This window comes from Gasterosteus aculeatus, chromosome 8 (genome assembly GCF_964276395.1).
Source record: "Gasterosteus aculeatus chromosome 8, fGasAcu3.hap1.1, whole genome shotgun sequence".
Lineage (NCBI taxonomy): Eukaryota > Metazoa > Chordata > Actinopteri > Perciformes > Gasterosteidae > Gasterosteus > Gasterosteus aculeatus.
The window spans coordinates 15,900,082-15,920,854 of record NC_135695.1 but is presented as its reverse complement, the minus strand read 5'-3'; the positions used below and the strand labels follow the sequence as shown (position 1 = coordinate 15,920,854).

General features: G+C 44.7%; 1 protein-coding gene across 1 annotated transcript in view; it reads right to left on the bottom strand.

Moving 5' to 3' along the window:
* p3h2 (prolyl 3-hydroxylase 2) overlaps positions 1-20,773 on the bottom strand; it is a 35,406-nt gene that overhangs the window by 9,186 nt on the left and 5,447 nt on the right. Inside the window, exons 2-3 of the mRNA XM_040184437.2 lie at positions 967-1,119; positions 176-365 (exon numbers count right to left, since the gene is read on the bottom strand). Of these exons, the coding sequence (XP_040040371.2) occupies positions 176-365; positions 967-1,119 (343 nt within the window). The remainder of the gene's footprint in view (positions 1-175; positions 366-966; positions 1,120-20,773) is intronic.

The following is a 20,773-nucleotide window of genomic DNA, read 5'->3' as shown; positions in this document are numbered from 1 at the left end:
CGTGAATGTAACACAAACGGGGAGTGAACAATTTAAAACCAGAACCGGAAACGGAAAGTCGCGGTTCTTGTTACAAGCTTGCAGTAGAAATAGTTAATCATTCCTATAATTATGACAATGTGAAAAATAAATACATTTCCGTTCATGTAAAGTGGCCCAAGATGTCGGCTCCTACCTGATATGATTTCATAGAGGCTGTAACGGTAGCGCAGGTGGTCGTGGCCGTCGAACCTCTGCGGCCATTGACACAAGGCGCGGCACTCGGAGTCGGCTTCATAGTACTGCACCAAAGCCTCCTCAAACAGGGCGATGGCTCCTCTGTGGTCTCCTTCATCATACAAACCCACCGCCGCTGCAAAGGAACGCTGTGAGCAGAGACGGAGCGTTGTGAGAGTTACTGCAAAGCTCTTTATGATATGACGTGCAGGTGTAATGAGGTTTTTATATAAGCAACGCGTTATTGTCCTCTGGCACACATTCGGTTTCCTGCAGCAGTAATGGACTTTTGTTTGGGATAAACAGAAGAGACGCTGGGTGTGTTAACTCCTAAAAGTTTGGTTTCCCTTGGAATAGATTTATATTTAGAGGTAAAGTACTCTTAAGTTAGAGGCACACGATGACAGTTGAGTTGAGGTGCGGTTGGTATGAATGACATATTCAAGCAGTGCGTGTAACTTCTTCTGGAAGGTTCTGTGGGAACTTACAGCAGTTTGACTTGAAGACAAAAGAAAGAAAAGAGAAATGAGACTATAAAAGAGCAAAAGGATCCAAAAACAAGCACTAAAAAGTACCACATGAGCTACCAAAAAGGACCACAGCGTTCCTTTCACTCCTTTCGTAAAATGCAAGTTGAAAAAGTAGCCAGACATTTGGCCCGATTGGAGAAAAACGATGACATTGTGTCACATTAGTGTAAAAGTTTGCGTCTCCACGTACAGACTTGCACATTATGATTTCCTGACTCACCTGGTGAGGCCGAGCTTCTCGGTCCACAAAGTGCTCCTCCTCGACACCTGGCTGGTCTTTGTACTGCTCCAGGTTCTGGCCCATCTCCACATGTTCTGGATTTGCCTGGAAATAAGTGTGAGCCGCCGCCGCCGCCTGGTCAGGCTGCTCCAACTGAAGAGAGAAAGAGTTATGAATTATTATTAACAGACCTCTGAAGGCACAAATCCAACTGTAAAGTTGATGAAGCTGAAATAAGTCACTTCAGGATAAATGAGGGCATTTGTACCTGCAGGAAGAAGAGGTTTACCAAGTATTCATCCAAGCCAATCCCCAAATAGGAAAGAGTGATTCAAATTCAAAACAGAAATTAATTTTTTCTACATTTAAATACTTTCAGAACATTTGGAAAAACAGGAAGACAGTTTGCCAGGCGTTCGTCTGAAGCCGCTGCTGCAGGAAGAACAGGCCGCTCGCCAAAACACGAGAGTGCACTCAAACGTTTCCTATAAATTCATTGTTGGCAAGCCATTTGGAATCCAGAAATCCAGATTTAAGATACAAAGATTTTAAAAAAGGGTGAAAAACAGCAGCTGCAATAGATCAGCTGGTTAAGTGATAAATAAACCAAGCACATCAAAACAATAAAAAGGGACATTAGAATAACAACAGCAGAGTGGAGCTTGTTATGCTTCAATTGTAACCTCAATCAACTGAAACGTACATCAATTTTTTTGTTTCAATTAATCTGCCGGTTACTTTCTGGTTTAGTGTATTATTTGTTCAATGAAACGCAGAAAATAGTTTTGAAATGTCCGAAACCAAAAGACATTCAGTTTAGAAATTATGAGAAAATCGTGTCATTGGATGAGATGGACTTAATAATTATAGACTAAAAAAATTCATTTCTTTTGATTGACTCATTAATGAATTGACTAATATTTTTTTCATGATAATACCTAAAATAGTCTGTGAAGTTTTCCAACAACAAAAACAAAGCTCATTTCAGAGATCCCAGATGCAGACCAGATGCTCTTATCCCTGAAATCTTGTCATTTTGGAAGAAATCAAACGTCGGAACATCACTCATCAGATAAGACCCGTATCATGTTCAAGCCTCAACATTGGTCTCCTTACACAACACCACCCGACTGGTTTTCTTTAAATCCATCCTGCTGCCAACAGGTACAACGGTAACAGTAACGTTTCACGGTTGAGAAGGTCAGCCTGGTACAACAGCCGTAAACACAACGGTCAGAGGGAGCTTCTCAACACAGCCGGCCCTCTGTTTGACCACTCAGCACGGATTTGTGTTTCCCAAGAATTACATTGTTCCAATGAAATCCTCTCTCGCTCCCCTTCATGAAGAACGGCTCCCACGAGGGAAACATTGCGTCTCTTTAATGCAGTAGCAGGAGAGGCAGCAGAGAAAAGCCCAGCTGGACATTCTTGGTTCCCAATAAAAAGGCCAAAGAGCTGAGGTGGCGTTGAATGCATTCCACGTCAGATTATTTGGCAGCCACAAGGAGACAGAACTTGATGATTGAGGTGAGTGGCCGATATTAGGTTTCTAATTCTATTCATGGTTTTATAAAAACAGCTGAACAGCAACTCCAATACGGAATAGGTTCAGGTAGAAACGACCATTACAGCAGTCACAGATTCCATCTATGTCCATCAAAAATTTAATTATTTCATACATTTTAAAGTGTTTCATAAAATCACAATAACCTTTGACCACCATATTCTAACCAATTCATCCTTGAGGTTAGGTGGCCGTTTGTGCCACATTATGAAACCATTTGCTCTAGGTGTTTGTGTTACTTCCAGAATGATGAATCAATCATGTTGCCTTTCTTATTCACATTGATTACTGGCCCAGGGATCCGTATTCACATGAGCACCTACGTGCAAATTCTTGTTTTCATGAAATATGCCGATTTGCACCACAATCCAGTAGAAACAGACTGCACATTGAGCAAAGCCAAAGCGCTGCGACACTTGAGCACACAATGAAGTGTGGAATGCATTAATCTCTGGTGAAATCAGTGTCAGTGGAGCTTCGGGTTGGAGTTTTCTCCCAATCTCACGTCACGTGTCCTCTGTCTGAAAAAGGCTCCCCGAGGTTATTCAGCGGGAATCTCCTCGTCAGAGAAGCTATGTTGTCGACTTTGATAATCATCTGCGATTACGTTTAGTCCAGACTCCCGAAGACGTAACAGCAAAGAGGCGGAGGGGGGCGGAGGGGGGGAGCTAGCCTTCAGTCACCGCTGTGCCTCCACCTCCTCCTCCTCCTCTGGCCCCGGCTGCCCTCAGCCCCCTCAGGGACAAACTGGCTCGGGCCAGTTTAACGGAGGAAGATGGGAATCTCTCCGCAGCAAAAAGCAGCTGTGGTCGGCAACAACAGGATCGTGTCCCCAGACGAGACAAAACCTGGGCGAGCCTTAAAGATTTAGAGGCTCACTGGACTTCTCCCGTTCCATCATGAGGTTTTCACGGTGCCTTTATTTTGAAAGGGAAACTAAAATACCAATTTGTGATGTGAAATCACATTCAATCTGCAAAAAAACATCCTGTCCCGTATGGTCTCTGTATAACAGTATAACAGTTGAGCATGTGGAGAAAAACATACCAAATCTAACTTGTGTTTCAGTGAGAGACAGATCCAGAAAAGCACAGCCATATTTTCAACAACACCGAAATTCACACGCTACTCTTTTAAGGAGAAAGATAATTAAACATGGAGGATTACTTAATCAAATCGTTGAAAACTCCAAACCGTCCAAGCTCGGAGATTCTAAATCAAAAACACAAGGTCACCCACAGCAGAGTGAAAGGCTGAAAGGCCCCCCAGGGGGGGCCGGGGACCAATAAATCACAGGTTTAAAGTGAGATTGCCAGGATTTTGAACAGTGTCATGGAAAGGAAAGCAGCCGTGTGTTGCTAAATCAAAATGTCCCGTCTCTGCTTTATCTGCCAAAGAGCAGCAACTGGATACGAGGAGAGTGGGTTGTTTTTCCGTGAAAACCTCAGCCGTTGTTCTCCCCGTAGGAGTGAAATAGTGAGGAAATCAATACATTTTCCACGCCATGAACTATATCAGTAAAATCTGCCATTAAAGTGGACAATATTTAATATCAAAATCAAACCTTGTGTACATCTTGTACCACGTGAGTACATTTCCCCCCCTCACATGAATTTCAAAGGAGCACCTGCAGACGTGGATAACTACCACTCCTCACTAAACAGTGGCCCGTTTTAGAGCCGCCGGGCCGCCCTGCTGCCTCGCCCTGCACCCAGAGAGATGTGCTCTTGATGTGGGCAAGGGAAAAACCACATATGCATGCTTTTCACATGTGGGCCTCCTGCCTGATTCCCAGGTATGTAGATAAGCTTGGGCTGGCGCCGAAGATGCAGGCATGAGGATGTGGCAAACAGCACCCGTCCTACGCAGAACCAGCACACACACACACACACACCAAAAAGACGGAAGATCCTGTATACTTGATAGACAAGCTGTTTCAAAGAGTTCCTAAGAGGTTAAGGAACCCTTGGGAAGATGATAGAGTTTAGTGTTCAGGTTAAGACCGGACACGATTACAGCAGCAATGAATCAGAAAGGATGTCAAGGTGAAAGAGAGCAGTCGTTCCGGCCTGCGTGTGCAAGGCTCAGGTCTCAGGCGGCCTCAATGGGGGTCCTTGTGTGTTATGGTTGAACGAGGACGGAAACCACACTTCCCCCCCTCTCGTCATTTTTTGAAACAGCTAATGTGAAACTCCCTTCACGGCGTGATTGGCCAGATATGTAGAGATATGTTACACAAGCATGTCTATTTGTATTGTAATGTAACTATTTTCCAGAAAAGACAAACTATGTTCTGGAAACTCCATATTCTTCCTTCCAGCATGTGAAACAGCGAAATATGTTTGACTTTCCACTTGAAGAGCGGGTTCTATAAATAATGAATTTTTCAGACATCTGGGTTTAAACGCAATCAGAAACTCCTGAGTGCAGCTTCAGCCGCTGCGGACAAAAGTCACCGGACTATTCGACGTAATGGCCAATTGAATGTACACGGAAGCACAATCCAAGTAATAACGACTTGTTGAGTCGACCTCATGTTCATACCGCAGAGGACAACGACAGGGTTTTAGAACACATTGATGTATTTACTCAAATTAGACTTCCGCAATGGGATTTCCTCTTCTTACTTGTATAATCAGCCATTTTCAATCTGAACTTAACTTCATTGCTAATTGCTTACATCTCACCGCTGCATTTGAGTGAACCCTTTGGTTCGGGACTGGCTTCTGGCGTCCTGCAATACAGTTTGGCCTCCGTTTGCATTAAAACCGCAATACTTCTGCGGCTAATTCTGCTTTGTGATAGAGGTGGTGTCTGCTTTAGAACGGTCAATGCGTTGAAGCTACGCAGAGGAACAGTCACGTTATCAGAGGTACAAAAAAAGGTTTTCAGCTCAACCTGACGTTGTAAGAACCTTTGAAGGAAGAAAAGGAAATAAAGCTCGTAATCAGTATTGAAAAAAAAAAAAAAAAAAAAATGCCAGGAGTTCCTACTTAATATATCTAAAAATATATCTTTTCTACACAGCTGGGCCCTAAACATGACAGACGCAGTGTCCTAACGGGAAGAATATTTACTTCAGTCTAACTGTTGTCATTTTCAAGACTAATAGAAAAGTTTACCATCATTAAACCAAGATTTGAACGGTCGAGGTATATTTATCATAGAACGTATTCATCCCACAAACAAGCAAGTAAACCACATAATTATCTCTATTAACAAAAAGCACAACACTTTAGCAGTTTAGACACAGCGTTGAGGGCAACTTTAGGAGAGTGTATTATTGGTAACAGGAAATGCATTTATTTGTGGGTTGTTGGTGCTTGCTGGGCTGGAAGTTTGTTAAAGGAGCTGAGAATCATTACTCAACATCTCCTTTGAGCCGAGTCTGCAGCGCAGACTGTAACAGTTAAGTGCTGAAGGTTTTTATTAGATTTCTTGTTCAGCTGCTTGTGTTTGGACACAATTTGGAGTCTGAGTTGTTTGTCTGTTGTCAAATGACAAAAAAGTGTTAATGTCTTCATGATGGTATCCAGTAAAGTAAAGTAAGGATTGAAAGAACATGACAAAAACAAGTCAAACATGGCGAGGGCTGCTCTTCTTTTTTTCTTGGTCAAATATTGTGATCTGGATTTTTCACTCTTTACAGAAGAACAGATAACAGAAAATAATACACAGATTGATCGATGATCAAAATAAGTCTGCGTGGAAAACAACCTGCGTCTGTTTTACACTGAAAGATCCCCTTTTGTAAGACAACACGTCAAACCCTCTTCCCCACACCAATTAGACAGGAAAACATCACCATTACAGATGAACCTCTCCATCACGCACCCTTTGGCCTTTCGTCTCATTAACGCGGCGGCTTTGATGGACAAAAGGCTGCTTCAGCGCAGGCTTACTGTCCACGCAGGCCACAGAATGCCTTCGCTGTGCACCGGAGGCGTGAACTAGTTGCTTGTTATCTCGGCTAAACGAACCAGACAAGGGTCTGTTTTTCTTCCGCAGCTAAATCCAATAGCACTTTAACACAAGACGCCGGACTGCGCCTCAGACCTCTGCCCGTCAGGAAAGCACCCGGCTGGGCAGCGTGCGCGTTACATGCCACGCGGCTGACATGTGAAGCACATGCGCTGGAAAAGAAAATAATAGGGAGCGTTTGTTTTTCTTTTTTTCTCCTCTGAGTGATGTCATGGGGAAATGTTGTTCACCTCTCCGTCACACCAGCCCTCTTCCTCTCATCTGCCCGCCCACCGACGGCTCGGCACAGTGGGCTCTTTCTCCCAACCCACCCGGGGCCGCGGCGCGTTCCTCCTATAAGGTCATGCCTAAGGAATGCTTGAAAAAAAAAAAAAAAAAGGCTCACCGCCGTCGCCGCTAGAAAAGCCCCTTTTATTACCCCGTGATAGACACGGGAGGCATGACGGCGCTCGCTGGCTCCTTCCTTCACCGGCCCACCGGACCCCGGGGGCCGTCTGAACTCATAGGGAGCCCGAATGTGGCGAACAGGCGCTTGGGATGCAGAATCCATACGTTATCAAAGCCCTGTTCATGTCTGTATGAGGCAACTTGAGCCGCCGTTAGTGCGTCTGCAGATGTCTCTGCCCTGCGGCTGATGCCGATTTGATGTAAAAGGGACACATTCAAAGACTTCACGGCCTTTATCGTCCAAGCTGAGCAACCCGACACCGCGTAGGCTACTGTATCCTCAGCCGACCATCGCCCTGTTGCACACGTCTGATCTCGCTCGCTGGGCCGTTCCAGTACAAGGCCAGCTTTGTGTGGAAATTTAGAAAAGGGAAGGTGTTCATTTTAAGTAGCGCAGACAGGCTGGAAAAACACCCATAATGTCTTCCTCCTCCTCCTCCCCTGCCGCCCACACGCTCTCCTCCCGACACCGGTCTCACGTACCCTGCTGCCCGAAATACAGTAACACACACACACTCCTTTATCCTCAGACACGGTCTAAAAACAGCTGCTCACGCCCACCGACCTACGTCTTATTTTTACGCTACAATCCTCTGATCTCACGCTCCGCCGGTTTCCACTCACATAAAGGTGCCTTTTTCAAGACTGGAAAAACACTCACTGGTCCGATAAATGCGAAACAGTTGTGTTTTGTTTCTCTAACTTAGGCCTTGGTTAAGGATGTGGGTGTGAATCAAAGGTGCGCACAGACTGGAGCTGGAGCCCACACATGGGAGGCCACAGATAGTAGAAGTAGGCTTTTCATCAGGAACCTCTACGGCCTTAAAGGACCAGTTTGCCACTAAGAAAGAGATTGATTTGCTTTCTTAGTGGCAGTTAACTTTTGTCTAGACATGTTTCAGCCCTTTGTGTGTAAAGTTTTAAACCAGCGGGTGAAAGCAGCTTCACGCTTGTTTTGTAACAAATCTATTTCTTCCCGCTGTGATATTTGCCTTTAAAATGGCAAGAAAATCTAAAATACAGTCAGAAGTTATGCATATTGTCACATATTGCATATTGTCACCCAAAAATTCTTTACGTATTCTTTACACTGTGTTTTGCTGAATGTGACTTGCATATGTTCCTGCCCCAATCTGTACACAAATAGATGAAACACACATTCCAAATGACATCTGTTTATATAAGTGCAGCCTGGAAAGGTGCAGCAGGACTCGCAAGCAAGAAAGCGAATAAGAATATTTACCAAAATGTCAAACTATTCCCTTCACATGTTTGTCTTTAGGGTCAACACAATCCCAGAGGCGGTGACATGAAACCGAGCCAATTCAGAGGTTGTGTAGACCTTTAGGAGGGGATCATTTCCCCTTCCAGAGAAACCTTACGAGGCCAAATCACATCCGAGAGACACATTTACAAGCACGCCACTCAAAAACAAGAGTCAAAGGTCAACCGCTCACATGAGCGCGGGCGCGTTCAGCTTTTCCACCGAGCCCGTAAAGACTGAAAACATGGCGAGCACCACCTTGTGTTACATCTAAAGCAGACAAATGTTTAGTTCAAACACAACAGTGCCTTCAGGAAAGAACAAAGGGGGGCGCTGTGCGTGTTTGTGCGTGAGTGTGCCCCAGCAGACAATGCCAGCATTCATCCAGCAGCTCAACTCTCCCCCTGTCTGGGTGCCACAGAGAAATGTAAAATATATTTGTTCTTGTTGAAATCGATCTTGTGTTGCAGCAATGAGGCACTTTTTTAAAAAGACAAAAAGGCCATTACACAAACATTCAGCTGAGAGACTGGAACGCTTCAGAGAACCAATGACAGATGCAAAGATCAACCAGCAATTTGTCACACGGGAGTTACACATTTGGAAACCATAGCAGGTCATTAAACTGAAAGTAAGCACTTCAGATAAAATTCTAATGCTACTGAGAAGTGTTAGTCGGCATAGTTGATGACGAGTGAGTCAACGGAGACATTCTCCAAAGACATAAAAGACCGCCAAGTGTCAGAAGATTTTAACCCAAGATTAGAGCACGACAGGTTCAAGTGCCCTCAAGGTTCTATTTCCTGATTTATCCTCCCTCCTCCTGATGAGGTAATGGATAAACCTTTTTTTCCTGGAGGCTAAATCAAACAATGACAGAACGGTCCTGTCTGATGCCCAAAACAAAAGTCAGCCCATCAATCAAGCCGTTAACCTCCACCGGCACACTTCAGTCGGTTGTGTGGAAAAAGGTCAAGAAAGAAAAGAAGCAGAAGAACGTCCGCCCCGCGTGGTTTAAGGATTACCCAAAGGAGACAAGAATGTGCCTCCTTCTGTCCCTTCCTTAAGCTCGTGATGGAATGCGCGCTGAGACTAAGCCACCCAGATGCACAGCGCGAAGGCCGAAACGCCAAGCGGACAGACAGGGAGTCCTCTCAGCACCAACACAGGGACAGATCAAGTGTTTTTTTTCCCTCTCACTCAATAGATAAGACGGTGTGGAGATTACAGTAAGTGTCTTTTCCCCTTTCGGCGGCCTCCTGGAGCTACACGGTTAAGTTCCCCTGCAGCGATCTCCGCTTCAACAACACTACTGCTGCTACTGCAAGCGGATCCAGTGGAAGCTCCCCGCGGGTTTGAAAAGACGGATGTTATGGCGGCGCGCAGGAGCTCGGTGCTAAACCGCAAAAGGAGATACGAAAAATGCCGACTCAGGTTGGCTGTGTAAACACATTAGCAGGGGGCCAAAGACTCCGCCTCAGTAGCTGTGTGACTTGTGGCTCCAGCGTAAGATCGGGGAATCGGGTTTCTCGTGTTTTGCAGTCCCTCCTCTTGCTCCAGTAAAATGAAGGACACCTGTTGCTGAACAAATCAGTCTGGGCTGCTGTTCATTGGCATTGTTGCACCGATAAGGGAGGCTTCATCCCCAGCTGGGGAGATTTAGGTTGTTTTCATCACAGAGCAAATCCACCGGCGTATTTATGACCAGCCTCTGGCTCCTTGTGACTCTGGGAGAGTGGACTCGACAGACGTAGGAACAATGTGTCGATTGTAAAACGCAACGACAGCCTTGAATAATAGTTAAAGCCGGTCATTGCGTATTTACATAGCCGCTGGGAGATTTTGGCACAGACTGCGTTAAAGTGACAGCGACAATAACGTGAATTTACTGCAAGTGTATTTTCACAGTTGAACTTTGCACTTAATGAGATGAGCGAGCACATTTCCAGTTGGAGTGGAGAAAAAAGGCTGACAAGACCGTATTTCAGACATTTCCTCAGCTCGCCACCACTTCCCTCTAGGCTGCTTGTTTTCAAACCCCCCCCCCCATGCCGCCTCGTTTCATCCGGATTTTACACGGACTCGCTGAGTTGGAGCGTGTGCACACGCGTGCGAGAAAACCCAAAAGGTGTGAATTTGTTTGCGTGTGTGAGAGAGGCCATGTCCGTCGGCTGCACACCAGAACACCAGAAAGGTAAGTGCATGTTCCCTTGTAGAGAGAAAAGACTGTTAGGAGTAAGTGGGAAAAGCCTCAATTTGGCAAGTTATTGTATCGTATATTTTTCATAACAGTCAAGGAAACGCCCGTTTGTGTACTTTGAATATGATCAGAAGCACTCATTTCAAGTACTCATCTCCTTCCCATTTGGTGAGCGTTTCGTTGGGGATCCCAAGTCCAATGATAATAACAAAGACAGAAAATTGACATCCAACGCGTCGGTGACCGTTGCTGGACGCACGGTGAACTAATGATCCAACCTGCGCTTCCCAACCACCGCGACCAGGAACACAGCCGGGTTAGGATACAAGGATACAAGAAGAGGTCACCTTTAATAACAGATGGTTGTTTCTGCAGTCAGTTTTATTGACTTTGTTTTAAATACATTTCTTGTGTGCTCCATTTTGTTTACCCTTGTTATGTATATTCAAACTTTCACAGGTTCCTCTCCAACTTTTACTTTAGGAAGGTTACTGTGGTAACGTGCTTTTCAGAACAACCCCCAAGGTGATGGAGGTAAATCTCTTCAAAAGGCCTCAAAAAATGATTTACACCACATGTTCCTGTTGCTGCTGTCACATTACACAAATCTAGTTGTCTTGACACACAGCATGACGACTTGGGATCTTAAGGAAGGATCTTAGGACTCGCGTAAGTCAAGCCAATGTAAGACGAGACGCAGAGCGCTTGAGTTAACCGCGTCTGAGGTGTCAATCAGTGACCATCGCCTTGATCAAAGTCTTTCAATTTGAAAGTTTAGTTTTTTTTTTTTTTTGTAAGTCTTTTGCTTACATATATTGACAAAAGGTTCTGGCTTTTAATTATATTCATTCGAAGGTGGTCATTTTGTACAGAGAAGCTTAACGGAGAGCCGTTCAAGAGTCCGATTGATACGGAGCCACTTGTTTCTTAGATTTGATCGGCTCACAGTCGGTCGCCAGGCGGGACAGGACAGGATCGCTGTCAGGGGAATACGAAGAATTGAGGTGATCGGTTACTTTCGTGGCTCAGTGAATGGTTTAGTTAATATATGAGAAACTACTGCATGCTGGGACATTTTAAACAGATAATCATGGGGCCCAGAGTTAGAATCCTAATGACGTCATGGATTCCTCGACTTTAGAGAACGTTTACATGCTAACAAGCTAAGAAAATGTTATGCATTGTCATTGTGGCCATGTTGTAATAGGTGGCTTTGCATTTACCTCGAGCACTGCCTCTCAGAGACGTTCGCTCTGCACGGGTTCTTTTACTTATTATCAGACGGCATTGCATCCCCATTAGTTTGTCCAGTACAAATAAAATCTAGGCACATATCACACTTGTCTAAAAAACTTTGAGCTTCACGGTATAAGAAAGTCCAGCCGGGATCGACTGTGGAAAACTTTGCTTAATTTCTTTAAAGGTTGGAAATCTGGTTACAAAAGAGAAGCTCTTTCAATCAGAAATGCCAAGAATACGCGTTTTCCCTTGAGATGTTAAATATGGTTCCAGCAGGGATTTCCATCCCTCATTATTGAAAGCTGCTTCCACTTTGCTTCTGCCCGCCATTATCCTCTGTTTAGAGGACAACGCTCACACCCCTCAGCTGTCAGAGGAACTGGGACCACTAGCATCGTAGCTAAAAACGGATGAATCAGAATCTCAAAATTGCGGCACATACATGGAATTTGTGTCCGGTTACACGCCGCTCTGTCATACATAGATTTACAAATCGAGAAAAAAACATTAAGGACAACGAAATAGAACACAAAAACTGAGCATAAACATTACTGATATGTACAATATAAATATGAGGTGGCAGTAGTCCAATATGAATATGTAGTGCAATGGAAACCAAGAGTCAAAGTCTGCTCATTTGGATTTCAGTCCACAGCAAATTAGAGAAAGAGTAAAAGTCCGTCGCCATGATTTGGTGTATTTATGAAAAATGAAGCGCTCCAGGCCGGGTTGAGAAAAAGGGACAGAACAGGGAGAGAACTGGCCCAGATGTGGGCAGTCTGTTTACAATCCTGCACTATTTGCTTTTCTGTTAAGATACTACTTCCTGTAGAAAATCCTGTTTGGCCGCACACCGAGTGCCCTCAAACATCTGTGTGTGTGTGTGTGTGTGTGTGTGCGCGCGCGCGTCTGGTTCTGAGAGTTTATGTGAATGAGAGAAAGTGAGAGATGAAGACCAAAACATAGACTCAACAAGTTGCATTTGTATACGTGAGAAAGAATGTTGTTTTGAAAGTTTAAAGGAAAATAATTACAGAGCAGATTACCATTTAAAAAAGGGGACTTTTGTAGCCATTTGTAGTTTGTAGCTATCAGAAAGGCTCCACGAAACGCTATTAAAAATATCCTTGACTGATTCTGGAGAAAACAGGCTTTACAAAAGCCTCAGCACCTGAGGCCCATTATCAGAGAAAAGCACCGTGGGAGGTGAAGATAATCGCCTCCATCTCCCTGAAAAAGATCTCATATCCTGTGGAGACAGAGCCTTGAGCGTCCCTCGAGACCTTTGTCTCCACGAGGCACATGATTGACTGACAAGTAAGATAAAATCCAACTGTCAAGGTAAACTTATTCATGTGTTATGTGTGTGGCGCTAGAGCAAAGCTCATGAAAATCCACCCAACAGCTATTAAAAATTTGAATCAACAAAAATGTCTACCTCATCCTTTATTGTATCCTTTGGTTGGTGTTGTGAGCATATGGATTTGAAATCGTATTATAGACAAGGTGAAAACGAGCAGCAGCACCAGACTCCATTTAGAAGATGTTTTTTCTGTGTGTGCTGCTCCTCGCGACAGTGGTTGCCTCGTGCAAACGGACGACCTACGTACAAACCAGCCCGACACTCTCGCAGTGAGAGATTTCATCGGCCCCCCTCGGCCTGCAGCCCACCTGGCGGGGGCTTCTGCTGCGGTCGTGCTGGGACACGGGCAATAAAATCAGCACACTTCCCACTGTACGACGGAACACTGGGAGCATTCCTCTAAAGGGCGCTTTGGAAAGTAAAAACACGTGCGGAGATTACCTGTCGGGGGGGGGGCGAACGGGGGTCACTGTGAGGTCAGCTCGGAGGGCGGTGGGAAAGACGCGTGTGGGCAGAAGGATCCACGCGCCGAGTCATTTCTTTGTTGATGGGTCCCACCTGCATCAGCTCCACTGGCTGTGTGTGTGTGTGTGTGTGTGTGTGTGTGCAGCCTCGCATGCGTGTGCACCTCAGGCTGAGGTTTGTTTGACCGTCCGCGTGCTCTGGCATGACCGTGAGTGTTCCGCACACCCACCTGCGTGGGCTCTACCCCCCCCGCTGGGTTTTTAGGTGCTTACTCTCCGGTCGGACTAACCAATGATCTGCGCCGGCGACGTTACAAACGGATGCTCTCTAAATGTTTTACCCGTTAAATGTCCTCCGGGGCCAATGCACAAACGCAGGCAGAGACAAACAGGCCAAGGGGATCTCCCCCTCAAAGAATCTCGACCAATCAGACTCACTTAAAAAGTCACTTTCAGGGCTGTGGCTCTTGCAGGAAGCAGCGCCATCTGCCTCTTAAGATAATGAACACAGAGGCTTCTGGAACTCAGAAGCTATTAAACCCTGAGTGAGTGTTTTGAGACGTTTGCTGGATGGATGTCACCTGTACCTACAGAAGGGAAAGGCCCAAAGTTCTCCGTTTCAGGTCTGGACTCACTGCCCTGTTAAACTACTGTGAGGAAGTGGTTTGGCAAAGAAGGACACGCAGGAGGTCTGAAATTAGACATCTGTTCGTTGTAAGAAGTCTGTTTCTGTTCTGCGGAGAAAACCTGGCATTAGCTGAAAGACCGAGGGCAACCGAACCACACGTTAATATCGGACTTTGCTCCACAAACACATGGTGAAGACTGATTGATGAGATTACCTAAGTAACATCTGAAAACCGCAGACCTGATTCAGCAAAAATGAAAACAATTATCAGAGAAATATCTCAAAACGTGTGCGAAAATGGGGAAGGTGAGAAACAAGTAGTTAAATCTAATTAATTACTGCTCTAATTGAACTTCATATTATTTGATTAGTGAGTGACATTCTTCATGCATACCTTATGATAACGTGGTAAAACAGGCTCACGACAACAATGAGTGGAAAGAAACCCAATATATTAACATCAATAAATGTTATTCTTTTCAATTTTAAGCTTGTTGAAGTCTTGACATCATGACCCAGACACGAGAAGCTGTTGCCCCGTGATACTTCGCTCACAATAGACATGAAAGTGAGGTCATCGAACTGAGCTTAAGTGAAGGAGGAAATTAAAGAAAGATACTAAACTTGGAAAAAAGTTTTAGACTATGAGTAAGAAAGCCCGAGAATCAACAAACCTCAAGAAGGCTAACGAGGTGCAAACTGCTGCAACCCTTTTTTTTTCCGTGTCCCTGTTAACATGCAATTTAGTCTTTTATTGGACACAAGAAACCCCAAATCCCAATAATATCAGTTAAATATGCTCGGCATTGAACTGTTCACTCTACCCTGCTTTTTAACCGAAGACCTTCTGGCACAATCGGCCTAAATTACTATCATCATCTTTCTACTTCTCAAGACATATTGATGTTAATTACACTGGGAAAAAAAACACTGCTCTGAGAGTGAAGCTCCGTTTTTTTGCTCGGGTGTAGTTGACTCAAAGGGTAGAGCCCAAGAGAAGTCCATTTCCTCGCTAATGGGTTACAACATCTAGTTTAAGATGAATTAGTGTTGGACATGTTATGAATGAAAGAAATAATTTGTTTCAACTCAAACCATCCTCTCTCCCTTAAGTTAACCAAACTTTATCCATAGCGTTGTCCCTTCAAAACACTAATGTTGTTCTTTTGGGGCATTTTGGTGATAACCCTCCAACCCGTTCAAGCAGAGCAAAAAGGATGAATGGATGAAAAATTGCCTTAAACTTTTTTTAACCCCACAAAAGGGTTTGACAACTCCACACAGGACAAATGTTAGAGTCAAGCTGTTATATTCATTTCCCTCTCCCCATTTCCTCCCGTCCAGACCGGAGTCATTCCACACACCGCTGCTACCGTTAGAGGAGAAAATGATTCACTTCCTTACATGAATATCAATTGAGGAACGTTATATTCCCTAACCCCATTAAGCAATGCTAAAAACGTTTCAAATTAGAGTTATGGATGAAGGAGGAAATGGTCCAGTCACTGAAAGCAGGTCTTTCCACTGAGTCACAGCTCAGATAACAGGATGTCTCTGGGGGGGAGGAAGGGAAATCCCAGACAATCTGGAGAGAGAAAAACTCCCCCGGACCTCCGGGATCCGAAGCTTTTAGGACAGTTTGACCAGCAGCACCCCCCCCCCCTTCCTTTTTACCAAATGTCCTGTAAAGATGCCTTCAAATAAAGGGGGACAATGAAAAGATCTGAAGCTGTATCCTTCGTCGTCGGTGGTTCCAAAAATGTGACCCCCTAAGTAGAAGGTGACATCATCGCCTCCCTCTGCACGGCTGGCTCGTATACGGACCCCCTGACACTGAAAACAAGCCGCAACCTCCCCTCGCCTGGTCTTTCTGCCTTCCGTTGAATGACGACCGAGATTCGACCCGACATCCCGCCTTCAGTCAAAACTGCTGTTTCCATTTACTTCATCAACTGCAGACCACAAACCCACAGACACAATATTCCCGTGACAGTGATGTGAAGATTTGCTGTGATCTGTATCGCGTGTGGCACTGTGAGTAACGGCGGGAAAGCGGCCAAATTATGTAAATGACAGTTATAAAACTTCACCATCGCGCCATTGGAAAAAAGAGGCTCGCTTGATGTTTCTGTGCGAGGAGGTTCAGAGGCAGCTGTCTTGTCTTAGAGGATGAAAACCTTATCATTACATGCTTACAAAATAGGGGTTATTCCCAAAAACACAATCCCTGAATTATGAAGCGTGATGTGACAGGTATGAGGCGCTCAAACTTTCGCTCAACAACCCACGGAGGTACGTACCTACAAAGAGCGAGAATAAGTGAGGCAGTAAATTATACCTGCTGTCGTCTCTCTAAGGCCTGCCGGATCACCAGGGATGAAGGATTATTGTGAGTGTATCATTTCTACACTAAGCCATGTCAGCTCTAAGTGTTGGGTCTTCCAAAAACAAAGCGGGCCTAAGACATTCCCAGAAACCTGCAAACATTCACCTCTTAATGCCAAAACGGGTGAGGCAAAGTGATTTGTGGCAGACCGGTGATCCAGACAATAACCGATGTATAACAATATGCATAGGAGCACTTTCCATCCCAGAGCCAAAACCTCATCATCAGTATCCACGGTCACGTTACATCTACACAACATTCCCTGTCAATGAATCGGCTCTGCTTGATCCTGCTCGCGCACGTCCGCTGTGAAGGCAGCACGCCCGTACGGATAAGAAGAGACACAATCCATGCTGGAAAACGTTAGGATTTCACAATACACATGAATCGGTCGATATTTAAAAATCCAGCACCACTTATTTACATGAGCTCATCCTGGCCTGAGGCCGAGTCAGTGCCTGCGAAATCCCGTCACACGTCCAGCCTATAAAGCCGCAGCCCGCAGGCTGACGGTGCACCAACGCCTCGCCGCCAGGACCATAAATCACCGACGAGCGGTACAGCGGGAGCAGGCTGCCGATGGAAAACACGAGGCGTGCGTGACATGTCTTCACGTTGCTGTAAACCACACTGCGCCGGCGAGTGAGAGGACCCGAAAAAGGGCTGATTATGGTTGGCTACTGCGAGTGCAGGCCCGCACATAAGGACAAAAGAAGCTCCTCGCTGAGAGAAACATCGGCCAGTTAAATAAACTTAAGATATTTGAAAAGATCCCGCAACAAAGATGGCAAAGATGACATGACAGCGTGTCAAGCCAGCGCCAGCTGTGGGCTGATGTTTAATAAAGGGCTGTGATGATAAGAGTGAAACACTGGCAAAACTAAAACCAATAAAACTTCACTTTGGAGAAATATGCAACTCTAATAACCCGCAGCCAGATTTTCCTAATCAAACTGTGTAAGACAAAGAGTAGTTGTTCTGTATGATGTCATGAATACATTGCTACAATGGCTGTACTGTATGCTCTCCGTTAGCTCACATTATGGACCCGTGGGGATTTAACAGATGATTTCCACTGAATGACACACTCAACAATTCAACTTTCTGGCCAAACCATGTAGTAATTTAATAAAAAGAGGCTAAAAGCCACCAAACCACTGAGCAAAAAGCCTGTCATTGGTTTTGTTTGTATCTCTGCTGCTTCTAAGAAACCCGCCCACAAGGTGAGCCTCCTACTCCGGCTTTAAACCATTAGCGGCATTTTCTGTGACAGACACGTTTCACATTATATATATATATTTTTTTAAAAGCTTAATTCGATGTGGTTCAGCTTGTGTGAACGGCAGTTAAAGTGGAGAATTTATTCAATTACAGTTGATTTTATTTCCCGATAGGCCGAAGCAAAACCTCACACCCTCGGAAACATACGAGATATTCTTAGAACGTAACACCTATAATTAACTAAAGCCACTTTAACTACCACGCGCACACTGTTTTAGACCATTAAAAGAAAAGAAACAGAACACTTGGGCTTCACTTTACAAGAGTTTGGGTTTTGCCAGCAAGGCAACATGAAGGGAACTAGTTGCGTCATGTGGGTTTCTAATGCGTCAGCTCTATAACAGATGTACAGTACCCAGATAACAGCCAGACTGCACCATTTAACAGCAATAATAGTTAAATAAAGATAACACAACGTCATGATCGGTTAAATCGATTGAGTCGGTTTACTTTATTGTAAACTTGGCCAGTCTTAACATAATTAACTTGGTAGGCCACTAACCATTTTCCCGTGAAAATAAGCACCAGCGTTTGTAACTAAGCAACCATAAACAGTGTTACAGCCCCTACCTGTGAGTATAAACATTACATCATCATGAACAGTCCGATGGTGATAATAAAACACGAGACCAGTTGCTATCCAAGTAAATATTGACACAGACTAAACGTTTAAGACATGTCTTATCATGTGCATCTGAAGTGTTCCATGGACGGAAACGCACCGGCAGCGCCGTTGTCCTGGTAGCTCGGGGGACAGACCGGCCTTCCAGAGGACCCGAATGCTGTGAATACCTCAGAGCGTTTTACTGCTAAAAACAAGAAGCCTGTTGATCCGAGTCAGCATAGAAAAACTATTTCCATACCAGACAGCAATAAAAGAAGGTAATCCTCTTGCTATTACATTTATATTTACCAGTCGACGCATCAGGAAAACATTTCCCTCGCAAAGAAAAGACAGCTGCCACTGTTAAAACGGCAGTCTTACTCAAATCAAAAAGAAGCCCGACTGTCCTCGTCCTCAGGCTAAATCCACACAAATAGCGCTTTTATTTAACAGCGTTTTAATTAACACATGAGCTTTTACTTACACTGGCGAGCGGGTGCCAATGTAAACAGGGAGCAGATTGATTGCTGAGTGACTGTACTGATAAAAGGTTGGGATTGATACCCAAGTTTCCCCTCTTTTTCTATATTAGGTATCAAATAAAATCTGTAATTACTCATGTGATCTACTTGTTGTTTACACCTGCACCGCATCACAGTGGACATGGACACACAGGACTGGTTTCAAAACAACTTAAAGTATAAAAGTAAATGTAAGAAATTCCACTAAGGACAAACTCTTAATGCGTAACCTCGCTCACACAACACGTCAGTCCGTTACAATGTGATCAGAAGGCGCCTGCAGATCACGTGACCTGCCGTTGGGATGATGGAAACAACAACAAGAACAAATGTATCTGACTTAAACAGATAAAACCACAACCCATTTTCAAGTGACACGAGTCACACACACACGTTGTTCGCATTGATGAGGTAGACTGCAGTGTCTCCCCTGGTTTACTACGTCATGGGGGGGGCACCCCTGTTTATAATGATGGGAAACACTGAACTGGCAGCAGTCGGTTATCAAAACATTGGCCAAATAACCAGTATTTTCAGGCTTCATGAGCAAATACAGAATCCATTTGTGTTCATTTCCAAAGCCGCATTGAGACACATGTCACTTTATTTAATACGCAAGTCGCTGTGTTGTGCCAGACTCTCAATAAAACATTTAGGACAAACCCACGGTCACGAAGACACTCATTTAACGTTACATGGAATCTGCGTGAGGAAGAGGAGGAGGAGGAGGGTCCATGTCGCTAAATACCAACTTTCCAAAGACCACTTTTCCCACCCGCTGTCGCTCCGATCTGCTGGCGCAAAGCGGAGAAAACCAATCGGGTGTCTAGATGCTCAATGTTCATACTTCTCATCCAAACACAATCACATTCACTGTCCGCATAGCGCCGTTTATCTGGATAGTTTTTTTGTGTTTGTGTTTTTGAACTGCGACAAGCCGGAAGTAACAAGACTGTTTTTAAAATGTAAGGAGTAGAAGTAAAAAGTCGTCTGAAAAATAAATACTCTAAAATTTCTACTTAAGTACAGTAACAAAGGATTTGTACTTCGTCACTTGACACCTCTGCTACTAAGCAGCGTTGTGAAACAAAGGCCACCGCGTTTAACGCCGCCGCTTGGAGCTGACGGACAAAGACTGAGCAGCATGTTGATCGTCGCGACCTCCTTGTCTCGTTACCAGACACATCCAGAAGAACCTCTTCATTGCCTAAAGACTACATCAAATCCAATCCAAGAACAAAAAGCACCCTGGTGCACATTTCAGCTGGAGCCTCACTTTCCCCCCAATCCGGCATCACTCCTTTAATAGAGAGCAGACGGGCCTTTCTTCAGCTCCAACGCTGTTTAGCACTTGTGGGTTGCCGTAGTTTGCGGAGATCTGAACCAGATGTGGAGACACTGCTGCGAGGTCAGAGTCAGCAGGGGGTCAGGTCAACATGGGATCATGAAAACTCTTCTCTCCTGTTGCCTAAGTAGGTGTAATACTACCTGTTTCCCCGCAGGGGAAATACCCTCGGACGACAAATCGTCCTGGTGTTGTGTGTTGTGCAGCTGTTCCGAGAGTTGTAATTTTGCCTTTTCATGGAGTGAAATAGAGACATCTGCATGGTAACATTCCTAATACAAAACCAGACAAGACGTTTTAGCCGAAATCAACTTTAGGGCCGAGCTCAGTTGACTGAAATTGATTGAAATTTCATCTCTACTTAACCAACAAATCCGCTTCTCCATGAAGACTCAACAAAAACACCACTTCAAATCTTGTGTTTTGATGAGTTTCTTGGAGATTTCATGTCATTTACATTCAAAACATATTATTTTCCACTGAAGACATCTTTAGGGAGGGGTTCCCCAACCAACTGAAT